This window comes from Hypomesus transpacificus, chromosome 6 (assembly GCF_021917145.1).
Source record: "Hypomesus transpacificus isolate Combined female chromosome 6, fHypTra1, whole genome shotgun sequence".
Classification (NCBI taxonomy): domain Eukaryota; kingdom Metazoa; phylum Chordata; class Actinopteri; order Osmeriformes; family Osmeridae; genus Hypomesus; species Hypomesus transpacificus.
Window position 1 is genome coordinate 2,445,123 of NC_061065.1, and position 17,927 is coordinate 2,463,049.

The following is a 17,927-nucleotide window of genomic DNA, read 5'->3' on the forward strand; positions in this document are numbered from 1 at the left end:
TTTTAACATGGTTGTTATCGGAAAAATGGAGGATATATGTAGCCTATAGCAGTGGTTCCCAACCCTATCCTCAGGGACCACCTGTCCTGCATGTTTTAGATGTTTCCCTGCTCCAATACACCTGATTCAAATGAATGGGTCGTTATCTAGCTCTGTAGAAGCTTGGTAACGAACATGCTTTTGAATCAGGTGTGTTGGAGCAGGGAAACATCTAAAACATGCAGGACAGGTGGTCCCTGAGGATAGGGTTGGGAACCACTGGCCTATAGATTTAGGTTCGTTTTGCAATTGTAGGCTACAATTATATTGCTATATTGAGATAGGCCTATGTCTGATGCCTAAACATTTGAAATCACAAACTACCGTAGGACCAACAGTATAGCCATACGTTTAACGTGACTATATTGTGTATCAAATCATTGTTTAATGGATTAGGCTAAATGTTGTAGCCTACATATTGATCTAATGAGAATTAGAAAATGAGAATGTTCATGGTAAATCAGAGGCGCTGGGTTGTCGAGGTTGTCGGTGTCCCCTGGTGTGTTAAATTCAGTCTCGTCACATTAGCTAGCTACGTAGCGTTAACTTTCTTCTGTGCTAGCTACAGTAGGCCTGATCTAGCTAGTCTAGTTCACCCGGCACAGGATTGACATTCAACGTTGAAATGCGTTGAATATGTAGTTGTTCCCAATACGAGACCCTCCAGACCTAGCCTGGCTGCCAGCCCAACTTCTCCCCGCCCACAAAAAAATGTGGTCAGGAAGTTGGTTCTGGAGGGTCTCGTATTGGGGAACAACTACAGAAAACCAGAATCGGGACTGACCAATGAAATTGTCAGGGCGGGCTTTATACGATGATGGACAGATGATCAACAGGAACGTTATCAACAACGTCACGAAAGAGCGCTTGGGTTGAATTCGTTTTCAACAAACAACATATTACGTTGCTCTGATTGGTTGTAGATCTATCCAATTGAGAGAAGAGGCATTTGTTTTACGAGTTTTGTTGAAACACGCCCCGTAGTCACAGCCCAACGGAGAATTTTCAGACTCATATTCTGACTAGAATTATGAGTATGACAACGTCAGGCTAACTCCAGACCCAACTTCCCGACCAAATTTTATTGTGGGCGGGGCGAAGTTGGGCTGGCAGCCAGGCTACCGCTTACAAGCATGCGATGTCCGAATTATCAACCGACTGGTATCGACTCATCTCGGGGTGTCGATCGGATCGTAGTCGGATCGCAATTATTTGAACAAAGGTGTTTACTGTTAAGGATAGTGAAACTGGGTAGTGGACAATAATACAAGGTTAAATATCGGACCAAGTTATTTGTAGTTTAATGTAAGTAATGATGCAATCACAAGATACACAATGAAAACAACACACCAGGATTTTCATCTAGTAGCGTACAATGAATCAGTCGATGATGCTACAGCAGTCTCGCAGAAACAGTCTCAGAATAGAACAAACGAAGGCCTTCGTTGAGAAAGTGGTCGTGACAGAGATCAGAGAGAGTTCTGCCCAGTCCAGGTTCTATCTCCCTGTCCTCGTGAGACAGGTTTTGTACCCCCCAGAGAGGGAGGTCTGTGATAGGTGATTGGTCAGAAGACCATGGGGTGGGAATGTGGTTGTGCAATTAAATGTCCAGGGCGTTCATGGTGGCACAAGGTGGGCAGTCCAAGGATCTGGTGATGTTCGGAGAGGGAGGGGGGCGGAGAAGACCCACAGGTCTACTCAGGGAGGGGGGCAGACAAGACCCACAGGTCTGAGGTCATCCAAGGGAGGGGGGGGGGGGGCTCTAGGGAAGGGAGTAGATCGCCCCAAGACCCTGATGGCGTATAGGGAGATGGGAGCTGCGCCTCCAAGGAGGGGGGGGGGGGGTCATGTCTCCAGACCAGACCAGGCCAGAGTCAATGATGTATGGGGGAAGGTGGGGCAGGGTCTCCAAGGGAAAGCGGTAGATCATCCAGTGTGAAAGGGTGGGGCAGGGCCTCCAGGTGGGGCAGGGTCTCCAGGTGGGGCAGGGCCTCCAGGTGGGGCAGGGCCTCCAGGTGGGGCAGGGCCTCCAGGTGGGGCAGGGCCTCCAGGTGGGGCAGGGCCTCCAAGGGGATGAAAAGTCGATCTTACATTTTTGTTCATGAATTAACAGTTAATGGTCTAAAGTAGAACCCAGTTGTAGTAAAGGCATGACAAAAAGGAAAAAAAGATTTAAGATACCATTTCTTTTTTTTAAATATTTTGCAATATTTAAGATACCATTTCTTAAATATTGCAGATTGTTTTCAATATGAATAATCCTTTGGTATTAAATAAAAAGTACTTGTTTTTCACAAGACATTTCACACTGGAGATAAAAGATCTTGCCGGTTTCTCAGCAAAGGGTTTGAGAATCTTTTCTATATGTGACCCTCAAGGCTGTTGTAGGTCACGTTAAGGCAGTCAGATGACAGGACAGAGAGAACAGCTCTACTCACAGTTCCTGCTCCTCCGAGAGCACCTGTCTTTGTTGTGCACAGTTCCATTCTCTTCTCATGTTTAATAGTGGTGTGCGTTCATAGCATGCCCTGGAGGGTGGAGGAGATCATTAGGAAATGCTAATGAGCCTATAAATAATTGAGACAATGTGATTTGAAGGAATGGGTTAAGTGCAGAGGGTATGAGCATGTTGGAATCCACACCATCCTTCAGTAGGAAGCAGCTGGTTTGCAGGGCGGCAGGAACATATTGAGCTCATCTCTGCACTCGCCCACACATTGAGAACAATAACAATAATTTCACAATCCGGGGATTGTGTTACATACAGTCTGTTCTCTCAGCCAAACTAGAGAGGTTACTACATGGACAGTCCTTAGACTGTTAATTATCCTTGACCAGTAGAACATGTTTGACAAAACAAAGCAGATTGGTATGATCATCCATAATAAATGATAGATAAACCAGCCAGACAGGCAATTTATGACCATGAACTAACCTGTCTGACCTGCATCATCAGTGCACCAAACACCGCCTGATGTAGTGACTTAAGATGTAAGATGCCAGTAAGATGCCAGCTTCATTATTCAGCGCAGCAGAACTTCCCCGCCCTCAGAGTACAAGCTGCTGTGTGCAGGCGTCCTGCTGTCCAGCAGTGCCCAGTACCCAGCACCACCATCCCAACACCCTCATCCAGGAGAGGGAAAGAGGGGCAGGCCAGAGAGGGAGAGGAAGACCGAGAACCTTTGGTAGGAACTTGAGCAGGCATTGATTGAAGGCTAATTGATTGTAAGATGCCTTTTTAAGGGAGTCAGATGGCTGAGCGGTGAGGGAGTCGGGCTAGTAATCAGAAGGTTGCCGGATCGATTCCCGGCCGTGCCAAATGACGCTGCGTCCTTGGGCAAGGCACTTCACCCTACTTGCCTCGGGGGGAATGTCCCTGTACTTACTGTAAGTCGCCCTGACAGTTTCATCATTTCTTGTCACCCATTTTCAGCAAAGCAGGCCTTCCCTCAGAACAGAAGAGACGAGGATATGATGAAAAGAAGCAGAGGGGATGAACGTCACACCTCAAGAATCTCTCGGGACGACAAGATGGTCCACACGTCGTGTGATCACAATAGAAAGAACAACCGTGTGTTTGAAGCGCTGAGTCAGGAAAATGAGGAGTTGGGAAATTCCAACCCTCCTGTGTTGCATTGCACCCTGACCACCCAGACCTGACCACCCAGACCTGACCACCCACACCACCCTGACCTGACCGCCCAGACCACCCTGACCTGACCACCCAGACCACCCAGACCACCCTGACCTGACCACCCAGACCACCCACACCACCCTGACCTGACCACCCACACCACCCTGACCTGACCACCCAGACCTGACCGCCCAGACCACCCTGACCTGACCACCCAGACCACCCAGACCACCCTGACCTGACCACCCAGACCACCCAGACCACCCTGACCTGACCACCCAGACCACCCAGACCACCCTGACCTGACCACCCAGACCACCCAGACCTGACCACCCAGAACTGACCACCCAGACCACCCAGACCTGACCACCCAGACCACCCAGACCTGACCACCCAGAACTGACCACCCTGACCAAACCATGCTGCTGCTATTGAGCTGAAGGGGGGTGAGACCTATTCGTCCCTCCCTCTCTTCTTTCTCTCCTCTCTCTCTTCTTTCTCTCCTCTCTGTGTATCTCTCCACTCTTCCTCTATCCCCCTTCACTCCTTTCTCACTCTCCTCTATCTTCCCTCCCCCTCTTCCCTCCCCCCTCTCAGGGCAGATGGGATGGAGCTGTGTGTCCTCTGGCTTGTGGGAGGAGCTGCTGTTTCCAACACTGAAATCACTGGTGTGAAGAACTGGCGACAAAATATTCTAATCACATGGAGATCTGTAAAACTGGGACCATGTTTAGAGTTCAGGGGGTTTATTGATGCTGTTTATTTGTTGTGGAAAAGGCCCAGAAGCTACTGTAGGGAAGCTCTGGAGAGACTAGTGTGTGTGTGTGTGTGTGTGTGTGTGTGTGTGTGTGTGTGTGTGGAGAAACTGGTGTTTGTGTTTGGAGAGAGAAGTGTTTGTGTGTGAACAGTATGAGATAGGAAGAGAGAAAGAAAACTATACAGAAAAGTGAGAGTCTAAATTGTATCCATTTAGCAGATTCTATTATCTAAAGCGGCATACAAATAGTGCTTTTTTGAAAGTACTGCAGTAGATCAAGGATCAGAAGTGCAGAACTAATAATAGAGGCTGGGTTAGGGTAAAGGCTGGGGTCAGGGTAAAGGCTGGGGTAAGGATGGAGGCTGGGCTGTGGAGAACAGTAGAATTAGTTCGACATAAGATGTTTAGTCATGGAATCTAACCCTCTGGTTAAGGGGTATCCATGCAGAAGTATATCAACAGTTACCACCAGCAGCCACCAGAGAGCAGTAAAGAACCATGCCAACCGCTAGGAGCTGTCCCTGGTCCTGTCACCATGGTAACAGGGTTTATTATGGGGTGTGAGGTCTGAGGGTTGCTATGCTGACAGATTCTCCTGATCTATATCTGACCTCAATCAGTTTGGTTTTGTCATTGGTAGATGTATCTAATAAAAACGATATTAGTGGGCATAAATCAGAAGAAAGAGAGAGCTTTGATTTGTGGTGCTTGGTGTGTGTGTGTGTCCATGTGTCTGTGGGGCATGCATATTTGTGTGTTTTGTGTCTGTATACATGTGTGTGTGTGTGTGTCTATACATGTATGCGCGTGTATGTCTGTATACGTGTGTATGTGTGTGTCTGTATACATATGTGTGTGTTTGTCTATACATGTATGCGTGTGTGTGTATGTCTGTATGCGTGTGTGTGTGTCTGTATACATGTGTGTGTGTGTGTGTGTGGGTGCTTAAGCTTTCTCCCCATGTGTTCCTGAACATCATTATACACAGCAGCTGTCTGACTTAAAGTGTTGTCATTAGGAGACTCTTGTTTTACACTTTCATGAGCTGATTTAGAAGATGTGATGATGAAACATGAGTCTGTCTTCCTTCTGAACACATCTGGGGGGGGGTCAGAAGTGATGGGGAGTGATGTTGCTGTAACTGTGTTTTCTGTTGAATCTTGTGGCGTGTGACAAACAGGTCTTGGCAGAACTGAGCAGAGAGCATTTCTTAAAGCGGTTCTGAAGGCTGACATCACAAAGAGGCAGAGTTACTGTGTCATTAGTTTGGCCATGATCACAGGCAGTCTCATTTGGAATGTGAGTGAATGTTAAAGGATGTTTAAGTTCATTTCTGTTTGTTTTTTTGACTGAGAGACAGTCAAGGTTGAAACTAAGAGATGACAGCTAGGCTGTTGAAGTAGATACTCTTATACTCTTATAACATCATTAGCTGTGTAGTCAATCCTTCCTTCTGCCCTGTGGTTCACAGACTGAATGGTTGATGATGGTGTTTTAGCTGTCAGCTGCTTAACAATGGTTCCATAGGAGCAGAACAGCGTGTCACTATTGATCATGTTGTTCAATACCGGCCTCTTAAACTGGGGGTGAAACATCCCTGTTAATATTCTGCAACCAGACTTGGTTCCCTATATAATATACAGCATATATATACACAGTATATACTGTATATGCAGCATGTACAGGTTCTCTATATAATATACAGCAAATATATACTAGTGCTGTCAGTTAAACGCGTTTACTAACGGCGTTAACGCAAACCCATTTTAATGGCAGAATTTTTTTTCCGCAAGAGGCAAGTAGGGTGAAGTGCCTTGCCCAAGGACACAACGTCATTTGGCATGGCCGGGAATCGAACTGGCAACCTTCAGATTATTAGCCTGATTCCCTAACCGCTCAGCCACCAGACACAATCATAAATTCACAAATTAATGTTTCATGACCAATCTTCTTACAGCTACAAAGTGCAAACCTTCCACTAATATGGAGGTCAGAAGAGCAGCTGAGACACAGTTGGCATTAATGTGTACAGAGAGCCAAAAGGAGGATGTGGCACATTACTTGGCCCACACCAGCTTTAACATCAGGTGGCTGTGCTGGCGGAAGGCCTTCCGTTGACATTTACAAGTAATCATTTAGCAGACGCTTTTATCCAAGCGACTTCCAAGAGAAAGCTTTACAAAGTGCATAGGTCACTGATAATAACAACAAGATAGCCCCAAAAACTTTGCGGGTAGCCAAAACATGAAGCACATATAGTGAACAACCAAAATAAGTGCCAAAGGGAAGAACCATAACAGCATGTAGTTAAGCAAGTTACAATTAAACAAAATGAATCGCTATAAGTGCAAGTGTACCTGTAGAAAAGCAAGCTACAGTAAAAAATATTTCACAGCGAGTACAACAATTTAAATCAGTTACCACTAACCAACAAGAGCAACAAGTCTCAAAGCAAGGGTCCTTGTGATCCTTGAGGAAACTAACATTGAGACCAGCAAACCATTCCTAAGTACCGTTTTACTCCCAGAACAAGTGCGTCTTGAGCCTTTTCTTGAAGATGGGGAGACAGTCAGTTTCTCTGATGGAGGTGGGGAGTTTTGAGTGGATGGTGAGCGCGAGACGCCGAAATGGATGCAAATAAGATTCTGAATGGAAAGTTTACTTTTAAAAAGTTGACAAGACCAAAGTGATTTGTGTGTTTTGTCGTTGTGAACTGAGCTGTCATCGCAGCACGCCCAGTCTGAAATACCACCAAGCACACAGCTGATGCGAATTCTCCGCCCCCTCGTCAAAGCCAGGCGATGGCAATGTTGTTTTCAATAAATAAAAACATTTACACTAAGCAAGCCGATCCACTTTTCCATGTTGATAAGAGGATTAAAATGACAAAAAATAATATGACAAAAGAAATCAAGGGACATTTAGAATAGATAAAAATATGCGACTAATTGTGAGTTAACTATGACATGAATGCGATTAATCGCGATAAAATATTTTAATCGTTTGACAGCACTAATATATACAGTATATACTATATATGCAGCATGTATAGGTTGTCTATATTCAGCATCACTACTCAGTGCCTTCCTGTGTTAGTGCACTGCTTCCATGGTGTCATCATGGTCACACACACACGGTACACACACACACTGTACACACACACACACTGTACACACACACACACACGGTACACACACACATACCCATTCTGTAAATACACACACAGATGGTAGTCACACACCCGCCACATGCATGTCAAGTCTCTCGGCCTGCCAGCAGTGTGTGTGTGTGTGGAGGTGTGTGTGTGTGTGGAGGTGTGTGTGGGGAGGTGTGTGTGGGGAGGTGTGTGTGTGAGTCTCCTGGGCCAAGTCAAACAGAGTGTCTCCTCTCCTGAAGACGCTGCTGGACTGGAGCTCATCCACAAACTGCTGCATGCTACTTCTCTCCTGGGACTGTGACATAGAGGTGCAGGGCTGTCTGTGTGTGTGTGTGTGTGTTTGGTGTTTTCCAGCCTCACTGCCATGTCTGGGGTGCAGACGGCTGGACTATCTCTTTCTGACTAGCAGCTTGTTCCTCATAGCAGCACCAGTCACACCAGCAGGTCCACACTGCAACCAGCAAGAACCCTGGACAGGTAAGAGATCAGGAGGAACGACCGAGTTTGTTAGCTGCTGATGCTGACTGTTGGAAATATTTCAGAGGAGCATGTCTTAAGATGTTTAATTCTTAATTCCCTCGTCTAACTAAAGAAATGGGATTAACTTAAATTGAATTTCTAATCGTCCTTCAGCAAACTAAACCGTCTAACTTAATCACTTCAAGTGCTGTGGAGTTACTCTTTTCCTCCGCTCACTCTATTTCTTCTCTATCTCCCTAAATTCTCTGTCTCTCCCTTTATCTCTCTCTCCTCTTTTCCCTACCTCCATCTCTCCTTTTCACCTTCCATCCATCTCCTCTTCTCTCTCCCTCCTTCTCTCTTCTTTCTTTCTTCCTCCCTCCCTCCATCTCTCTCTCTCTTCTCCCTCCATCTCTCTCTCTCTTCTCCCTCCATCTCCCTCCCTCCATCTCTCTCGTTTCCCTCCCTCCATCTCTCTCTCTCCTCCCTCCATCTCCCTCCCTCCATCTCTCTCGTTTCCCTCCCTCCATCTCTTTCTCTTCTCCCTCCATCTCTCTCTTCTCCCTCCCTCCATCTCTTTCTCCTCTTCTTTCTCCATCTTTCTCCGCTTCTCCCTCCATCTCTCCTCCTCTCCCTCCATCTCTCTCGTCTCCCTCCCTCCATCTCTTTCTCCTCTTCTCTCTCCATCTTTCTCCTCTTCTCCCTCCATCTCTCTCCTCCTCTCCCTCCATCTCTCTCGTCTCCCTCCCTCCATCTCTCTCTTCTCCCTCCCTCCATCTCTCTCCTCCTCTCCCTCCATCTCTCTTCTCCCTCCATCTCTCTCTCCTCTTTTCCCTCCATCTCTCTCTCCTCTTCTCCCTCCATCTCTTTCTCCTCCTCTCCCTCCATCTCTCTCCTCCTCTCCCTCCATCTCTTTCTCCTCTTCTCCCTCCATATATCTCTCCTCCCTCCATCTCTCTCTCCTCTTCTCCCACCATCTCTCTCTCCTCTTCTCCCTCCATCTCTCTCTCCTCCTCTCCCTCCATCTATCTCCTCCTCTCCCTCCATCTCTTTCCCTCCCTCACACTGTCCCCCAGGATGCAGCAGGGGTGGTGTGTGGTGCTGGGGATGTTGTGGGCGTCAGGGCAGGGGCTGGGGGTGGAGGCGGTGGAGAAATGTCCAGAGGTGTGTCGGTGCAGCAGAAAGACCAGTCCTGAGAGGATGGAGGTGAACTGCCACAAGAGAGGCCTCCGGTCCTTCCCCTCCACGCTCTCCCCAGACTCCTGGATCCTCAAGATGGGTGCGTTCACACCGCATATGATACATAACATCAATCCCTCCATCCTTTTCTTTCCATCCATCCACCCATTCATCCGTGTATCCATCCTTCTCTCTCCATCCATCTTTCTCTCTCCATCCATCCCTCCATCCATCCCTTCCTAGAGGGTGGGTACAGCTCAGTTTTTAGAAGTTTTATCAAAACCGCTATTTGGATAGAAAGCATCTGCTAGATGAATGATATTCCATCCATCTCTCCAGAACATACCTGTATCTGCTGTGTGCAGGGTGAGTTGTAAGTAAACCATCTTGTATGATGTATTGATGACATCACACTAACAGGAATGGGTGTGCACTGTGTGTGCTGATATCCTGCTCTGGGGTTGTGTACATCCTTCTCCTACTAACTATACACTCCAAGGATGTGAGCGATCAATCTTCTCCAGGGGCTTTCTCCTTCCTGTTCTGTTGGAAGTTCTGTGAGATGATGGTTCCACTGTTGGGAGTTCTGTGAGATGATGTTTCCACTGTTGGAAGTTCTGTGAGATGATGGTTCCACTGTTGGGATTTCTGTGAGATGATGGTTCCACTGTTGGGAGTTCTGTGATATGATGGTTCCACTGTGAGTTCTGTGAGATGATGGTTCCACTGTTGGAAGTTCTGTGAGATGATGGTTCCACTGTTGGGAGTTCTGTGAGATGATGGTTCCACTTTGAGTTCTGTGAGATGATGGTTCAACTGTTGGGAGTTCTGTGAGATGATGGTTCCTCTGTTGGGAGTTCTGTGAGATGATGTTTCCACTGTGAGTTCTGTGAGATGATGGTTCCACTGTTGGAAGTTCTGTGAGATGATGGTTCCACTGTTGGGAGTTCTGTGAGATGATGGTTCCACTGTGAGTTCTGTGAGATGATGGTTCCACTGTTGGGAGTTCTGTGAGATGATGTTTCCACTGTTGGGAGTTCTGTGAGATGATGGTTCCACTGTGAGTTCTGTGAGATGATGGTTCCACTGTTGGAAGTTCTGTGAGATGATGGTTCCACTGTTGGAAGTTCTGTGAGATTATAGTTCCACTGTGAGTTCTGTGAGATGATGGTTCCACTGTTGGACGTTCTGTGAGATGATGTTTCCACTGTTGGGTTCCTCCCAGGGGAAAACGGGATCCAAGAGCTCCCGTCTCACGCTCTCAGACCCGTCCCAAAGATCGAGAGCATCAACCTAGAGAGGAACACCATCAGGTCTCTCCACCCCCAGGCCTTCTCAGGGGCCCAGAGACTCATGCTGCTCAACCTGTACGGTAACCAGCTCAGCAAGCTTCCTGCCCGCGGCTTTAAGGACCTGCTCAACCTGCGCTTCCTCATGCTGGGACAGGTCAGTAGCCACTCACAGGAGAGGTTCTGTATGTCCTTGACCAATGAGAACCTGTCTTAGAGAGCATTGACCAATAACAACTGATTCTCAGAGTAGCATGTGTCATAAGACAGTCTTAGATTATACAGGTGCAGTTTTAAGACACATTTTAGATATTCTATTGTATACTTTTACAAGAGCTGAAAGAGAGTAAATATAGCGGTGTTGGTATAGATGATTTATAAAGATAGACTTCTGAATAAAATAGTTGTTTTCCTGACTGCATCCTCCATTGCTACATTGGTCACCCAGAACCAGATCGCTGCGGTGAAACCTGAGATGTTTGCTGGCATGGGGAACCTTTCAGACCTGGACCTCCCTCTGAACTCCCTCACCACCCTGCCTCCTAATGCCTTCAAGCCCCTCATCGCTCTCAAAGTGCTGGACCTGGCCCTCAACCGCATACAGAGGATCTCTCCCAGAGCCTTCACAGGCTTGAGCGAACTCCTCTTCCTCAACCTGGACAACAACAGCCTGAAGAGCCTGTCTCCTGGGGTGTTCCGCCCGCTGGGCTCCCTGGAGATGCTGGTGCTGGACAACAACCTGCTGGCGTCGCTGAGCGGCGCGGCGCTAGAAGGGCTGTCTGGACTGCAGGAGCTGTACCTGAGGAACAACGTGCTGGACAGACTTCCCAAGGACCTGTTCAGAGCCACACCCAGGCTGTCTCGCCTCGCCCTGACCGGGAACCGTCTGAAGACAGTGGACGGGAGCCTGTTCTCTCAGCTGCCTGGTACGGACGGCTGGATGCTGTTTCAGATGAGAGTGGTTCTGCTGCTGTACCATGTGACACTGGTTGACATGTTGTGGGGTTACCTAGTAATGATGCGTTAGCAGACACGTGGTGTTTTTACGGCTGCACCGTTATTATGAGGGCATCCTTGATTTTCAGCTTTACTTCCAGTATGCAGTGTTTGTACGTTGTTTTGGATGAAAGCAAGGACAACTGTCCCTACTAAGACCTAACCCTGTCTCCTGCTGTGCCCCCCCTGTCCCTCCGTCCTCCCCAGACCTGAAGGAGCTGTTCCTGCAGGGGAACCCCTGGGTGTGCGACTGTAGCATGGCTCCGCTGCTGCGCTGGCTGTCCCAGACCGCAGCCAGCCTCGCCCCGCTGGATGGCCTGAGGTGTGCCGGCCCAGCGGAGCAGAGAGACAAGACCCTCAGCACCCTGCAGCCGGACGGTCTGCACTGCCGCGCCTAGAACCCTCACCTGGACCCTGGACATGGACCTTCTCCACACCTCCTCCCACACCTTCTCACTTGCAGTTGCATCAGTTTGGTTGTGGTGTATAATCACACACTTACTGTACACCTGCTGGGCTTCTGACTCCCAGCCAGTTCCCTGAGTCATAACAGCAGGAGTCATGACAGCAGGAGTCATGACAGCAGGAGTCATGACAGCAGAGATGAGAGGCTGAGAAGTAGGATGAGAGAGAGAGTCAGAGTGAGAGAGAGCTAGGTGTTGGGTGAGTGTAAGATGATCTTTATCTTCAGTAATGGAGACAGTTAAACACAACCACGCTGATGTGAACATGATGGAGGTTCAGTGAGAGCAGAATTAAGTCATCAATTCCACCTGAGTGAAACCTGCTATTTTAGAGACATAGGAGCACTGGGCTGGCAGGGTGGCACCAGCACTGTCTGCCTGTCTGCCTGTCTGTCTGTCTGCCTGTCTGTCTGTCTGTCTGTCTGTCTGTCTGTCTGTCTGGCTGTCTGCCTGTCTGTCTGTCTGTCTGTCTGTCTGTCTGTCTGTCTGTCTGTCTGACGCATTCTTTCATGTCAGTCTTATGTATATTACTTTGATCCCAAATTAGCATTTTATTCGCTTTTATTTTACTAAAACGTATACTGCTTTAAAAGAGTTAATCTTTCATTGCCGCTATGTACTGTATAAAAATGTGTTTCATACTAATTCAAGCAGTCATGTATATTACTGCCGTGTAGAGTGTAGAATATTATCATGCAGTTACCACTCATCCTCATTACAAGGTGAAGGCTCACAGATTTGTGAAATCCTTTGTAAATCAACATGTATACTTTATTAATCTACTCCCCGTTGCACCTAATCTCATGCTGTATTTAACGTTGTCGAACAACAATAAAAGGCCTTTAAGTGGATTCATGTTTCAAAGCATCCAAAACAGACTGAAACCGTAACAGCAAAATGATTCATAAAAGTATAAAATGATGCAGATATGTTGTGCTTCAGCTGGTCTCTCGTTCCAGATAGACAAGAGCTGTCATTCCTACGGAAGAGTAGGAGGTGTAGGAGCAGTAGGATGTGTAGGAGCAGTAGGAGCAGTAGGAGCAGCAGGAGGTGTAGGAGCAGTAGGAGGTGTAGGAGCAGTAGGAGGTGTAGGAGCAGCAGGAGGTGTAGGAGCAGTAGGAGCAGTAGGAGCAGTAGGAGGTGTAGGAGCAGCAGGATGTGTAGGAGCAGTAGGAGCAGCAGGAGCAGCAGGAGGTGTAGGAGCAGCAGGAGCAGCAGGAGGTGTAGGAGCAGTAGGAGGTGTAGGAGGTGTAGGAGCAGTAGGAGGTGTAGGAGCAGCAGGAGGTGTAGGAGGTGTAGGAGCAGCAGGAGGTGTAGGAGCAGTAGGAGCAGTAGGAGCAGTAGGAGGTGTAGGAGCAGCAGGATGTGTAGGAGCAGTAGGAGGTGTAGGAGCAGCAGGAGGTGTAGGAGCAGTAGGAGGTGTAGGAGGTGTAGGAGCAGCAGGAGGTGTAGGAGCTGTAGGAGGTGTAGGAGGTGTAGGAGCAGTAGGAGGTGTAGGATCAGTAGGAGGTGTAGGAGCAGTAGGAGCAGTAGGAGGTGTAGGAGCAGCAGGATGTGTAGGAGCAGTAGGAGCAGCAGGAGGTGTAGGAGCAGTAGGAGGTGTAGGAGGTGTAGGAGCAGTAGGAGGTGTAGGAGCAGCAGGAGGTGTAGGAGGTGTAGGAGCAGTAGGAGGTGTAGGAGCAGCAGGAGGTGTAGGAGGTGTAGGAGCAGTAGGATGTGTAGGAGCAGTAGGAGGTGTAGGAGCAGTAGGAGGTGTAGGAGCAGTAGGAGGTGTAGGAGCAGCAGGAGGTGTAGGAGGTGTAGGAGCAGTAGGAGGTGTAGGAGCAGCAGGAGGTGTAAGAGGTGTAGGAGCAGTAGGAGGTGTAGGAGCAGCAGGAGGTGTAGGAGCAGCAGGAGGTGTAGGAGGTGTAGGAGCAGTAGGAGCAGCAGGAGGTGGAGCAGTAGGAGCAGTGTAGGAGGTGTAGGAGCAGTAGGAGGTGTAGGAGCAGCAGGAGGTGTAGGAGCAGTAGGAGGTGTAGGAGCAGCAGGAGGTGTAGGGAGCAGTAGGAGGTGTAGGAGCAGTAGGAGGTGTAGGAGCAGCAGGAGGTGTAGGAGGTGTAGGAGCAGTAGGAGCAGCAGGAGGTGTAGGAGCAGTAGGAGGTGTATGAGGTGTAGGAGCAGTAGGAGGTGTAGGAGCAGCAGGAGGTGTAGGAGGTGTAGGAGCAGTAGGAGGTGTAGGAGCAGCAGGAGGTGTAGGAGGTGTAGGAGCAGTAGGAGGTGTAGGAGCAGCAGGAGGTGTAGGAGGTGTAGGAGCAGTAGGAGGTGTAGGAGCAGCAGGAGGTGTAGGAGGTGTAGGAGCAGTAGGAGGTGTAGGAGCAGCAGGAGGTGTAGGAGGTGTAGGAGGTGTAGGAGCAGTAGGAGCAGCAGGAGGTGTAGGAGCAGTAGGAGGTGTAGGAGCAGTAGGAGGTGTAGGAGGTGTAGGAGCAGTAGGAGGTGTAGGAGCAGCAGGAGGTGTAGGAGGTGTAGGAGCAGTAGGAGCAGTAGGAGGTGTAGGAGCAGCAGGATGTGTAGGAGCAGTAGGAGGTGTAGGAGGTGTAGGAGCAGTAGGAGGTGTAGGAGCAGTAGGAGCAGTAGGAGCAGCAGGAGGTGTAGGAGCAGTAGGAGCAGTAGGATGTGTAGGAGCAGTAGGAGGTGTAGGAGGTGTAGGAGGTGTAGGAGCAGCAGGAGGTGTAGGAGCAGTAGGAGCAGTAGGAGCAGTAGGAGCAGTAGGAGGTGTAGGAGCAGTAGGAGGTGTAGGAGGTGTAGGATGTGTAGGAGGTGTAGGAGGTGTAGGAGCAGTAGGAGCAGTAGGAGGTGTAGGAGCAGTAGGAGCAGTAGGAGCAGTAGGAGCAGTAGGAGGTGTAGGAGCAGTAGGAGCAGTAGGAGCAGTAGGAGCAGTAGGAGGTGTAGGAGCAGTAGGAGCAGTAGGAGCAGTAGGAGGTGTAGGAGCAGTAGGAGCAGTAGGAGGTGTAGGAGCAGTAGGAGCAGTAGGAGCAGTAGGAGCAGTAGGAGGTGTAGGAGGTGTAGGAGGTGTAGGAGGTGTAGGAGCAGTAGGAGCAGTAGGAGCAGTAGGAGCAGTAGGAGGTGTAGGAGCAGTAGGAGCAGTAGGAGGTGTAGGAGCAGTAGGAGCAGTAGGAGCAGTAGGAGCAGCAGGAGCAGTAGGAGGTGTAGGAGCAGTAGGAGCAGTAGGAGCAGTAGGAGCAGTAGGAGGTGTAGGAGCAGCAGGAGCAGTAGGAGCAGTAGGAGGTGTAGGAGGTGTAGGAGGTGTAGGAGCAGTAGGAGCAGTAGGAGCAGTAGGAGGTGTAGGAGGTGTAGGAGCAGTAGGAGGTGTAGGAGCAGTAGGAGGTGTAGGAGGTGTAGGAGCAGTAGGAGCAGTAGGAGGTGTAGGAGGTGTAGGAGGTGTAGGAGGTGTAGGAGGTGTAGGAGCAGTAGGAGCAGTAGGAGCAGTAGGAGGTGTAGGAGGTGTAGGAGCAGTAGGAGGTGTAGGAGCAGTAGGAGGTGTAGGAGGTGTAGGAGCAGTAGGAGCAGCAGGAGGTGTAGGAGCAGTAGGAGCAGTAGGAGGTGTAGGAGGTGTAGGAGCAGTAGGAGGTGTAGGAGGTGTAGGAGCAGTAGGAGGTGTAGGAGCAGCAGGAGGTGTAGGAGCAGTAGGAGGTGTAGGAGCAGTAGGAGGTGTAGGAGCAGTAGGAGGTGTAGGAGGTGTAGGAGGTGGAAGCGATCACCTTGACCGCAGCAGGGATTCTTCACCAGGCTGTCACTGCTGACTTAGATCCAGCATCTCCTCGCCACATTCCAGACCTGCACAACCTCTGGGTACTCTCCTGGACACTTGGACGTGAGAAACTGGTGCTACACCCTGCCTCTCTCTTTCAACTAGAGTCAGCCTCACCGTGCCTTTCTATCTCTACTAGAGTCAGTGGGGGAGGAGGGAAAGGGAGAGGGGGAGGGAGGGGGGGAGGGGGAAACCTACAGGGAAGGGGGGAGGGAGGGTAAGTAGTGAGTCTGTAAACTTGTATTATTTAAAAATATATACATATTGATCCTTTTGATTCCCATTTTATTGGGGCTGCTGTGACGTCTGCATTTCCCTTCTGAGGTGAATAAAGTTCCATCTGATCTGATGTTGATCTGTTCTACCTCTACCTCTACCTCGACAGCCAACACTGTGGGCAGCAGATAGACAGTCTCTGTCAGCCACCACGATAGACGAGGCAGAGCCACCACGATAGACGAGCCAGAGGCAGAGCCACCACGATAGACGAGGCAGAGGCAGAGCCACCACAATAGACGAGGCAGAGGCAGAGCCACCATGATAGACGAGGCAGAGGCAGAGCCAGCATGATAGATGAGGCAGAGATGAGGCAGAGGCAGAGCCAGCATGATAGATGAGGCAGAGATGAGGCAGAGGCAGAGCCAGCATAATAGATGAGGCAGAGATGAGGCAGAGGCAGAGGCACCATAATAGATGAGGCAGAGATGAGGCAGAGGCAGAGGCACCATAATAGATGAGGCAGAGCCACACAGAGCCTGCTGACCAGGATGCAGCACACCCTGGGACGGACACTGCTTAGTGGTTAGAGCGTCTGAGAGCAGAATCAAGAGGTCACTGGTTCAAATCCTGCCCCTCTCGTTGTTGCGTTTAGACCAAAGTGTCTGCTAAATGAAAACAGTGTTGTTCATATATAGTGTGGCTGTCGTGACGTGTTTGAGTGCAGATGATCTCTACATGTCTGTCAACTGTACAGGGGCTGTGGCTGGAACTAGTTATATTTCACTGTTCCCTTCAAGGGTAAAAGAGGAGGTCTCCCTCTCTCTCTGACATTCTATCCCTCTCTCTCTCTCTCTCTCTCTCTCTCTCTCTCTCTCTCTCTCTCTCTCTCTCTCTCTCTCTCTCTCTCTCTCTCTCTCTATCCCCCTCTCTCTCCCTCTATCTCCCCCACTCTATCTCCCTCTCTCACTGAATCTCTGTCTTTTGTTCTCTTTTTCTCTAAAACACACATGAGCACACACAAACGCACACGCACACACACACAGTATAATTAACGGTTTGCTGTTTTTCGTTGTGCTCTACAAGATGCTGTCGTGGCATCTCATTTTTCCCCCCTGCTACAGTTACCATGGAAACCCTTGCTTCTGGTTTCCTGCTCCCTCGGAAGGGGTTAGTCTCTCCCTCTCTCCCTCTCTCCCTCTCTCCCTCTATCTCCCTCTCTCCCTCTCTCCCTCTATCTCCTTCTTTCCCTCTCTCCCTCTATCTCCCTTTTTCCCTCTTTCCCTCTCCCTCTATCTCCCTCTTTACCTCCCTCCTCTCCCTTCCTACCTCCCTCATCTCCCTCTCTACCTCTATCTTCCTCTCCCTCTCTTCCTCCCTCCCTCCATCCTCCTCTCCCTCTCGCTCCCTCCATCTTCCTCTCCCTCTCTTCCTCTGTCATGTGGTTGGAGAGAGACAGAAGCCTGTCAGATGAAGGGAGAGGAGAGAGAGAGGGGGGGCAGAGAGAGAGGGGGGGGCAGAGAGAGGGGGGGCAGAGCGAGGGGGGGCAGAGAGAGTGAGAGAGAGAGGGGGAACAGAGAGAGGGGGGGGCAGAGAGAGGCAGAGAGAGGGGGGCAGAGAGAGTGAGAGAGAGAGGGGGAACAGAGAGAGGGGGGGGCAGAGAGAGGCAGAGAGAGGGGGGCAGAGAGAGTGAGAGAGAGAGGGGGGACAGAGAGAGAGAGGGGAAACAGAGAAGATGGAACTTGTTCATCAGTATCCTGATAACCACAGAATACACCATCATGGTTTGAATCCTTAAATACAAATATATTTGTTTTCAAACATGTTGTTGTATGTTTGTTTCCCTCCGCTGACTTCTGTTCATAAATTTTACTTTTAATTTCCGTCAAATCTTTATCTCTTCCCAGCAGCTCTCGTCCAGACTACCAGTCATGTGACTGAGGTGGGGGA

General features: G+C 49.4%; 1 protein-coding gene across 1 annotated transcript; it reads left to right on the forward strand.

The window, feature by feature from the left end:
- The first annotated feature begins 8,028 nt into the window (after nucleotides 1-8,028).
- Nucleotides 8,029-11,908, forward strand: si:dkey-1j5.4 (leucine-rich repeat-containing protein 15). The gene is made up of 6 exons (XM_047022093.1): nucleotides 8,029-8,064; nucleotides 9,123-9,206; nucleotides 9,280-9,325; nucleotides 10,451-10,671; nucleotides 10,963-11,440; nucleotides 11,718-11,908. Exons 2-6 carry the CDS (start codon nucleotides 9,201-9,203, stop codon nucleotides 11,906-11,908), a joined length of 942 nt encoding a protein of 313 aa, XP_046878049.1. The 5' UTR covers nucleotides 8,029-8,064; nucleotides 9,123-9,200.
- The last annotated feature ends 6,019 nt before the right edge of the window (nucleotides 11,909-17,927 follow it).

Excerpts from the sequence above, each read along its gene's own strand:
- si:dkey-1j5.4 (XM_047022093.1), top strand. Across the intron at positions 10,672-10,962 it reads GCTTCCTCATGCTGGGACAG|AACCAGATCGCTGCGGTGAA; the intron begins GTCAGTAGCCAC and ends TTGGTCACCCAG. Across the intron at positions 11,441-11,717 it reads CCTGTTCTCTCAGCTGCCTG|ACCTGAAGGAGCTGTTCCTG; the intron begins GTACGGACGGCT and ends CGTCCTCCCCAG.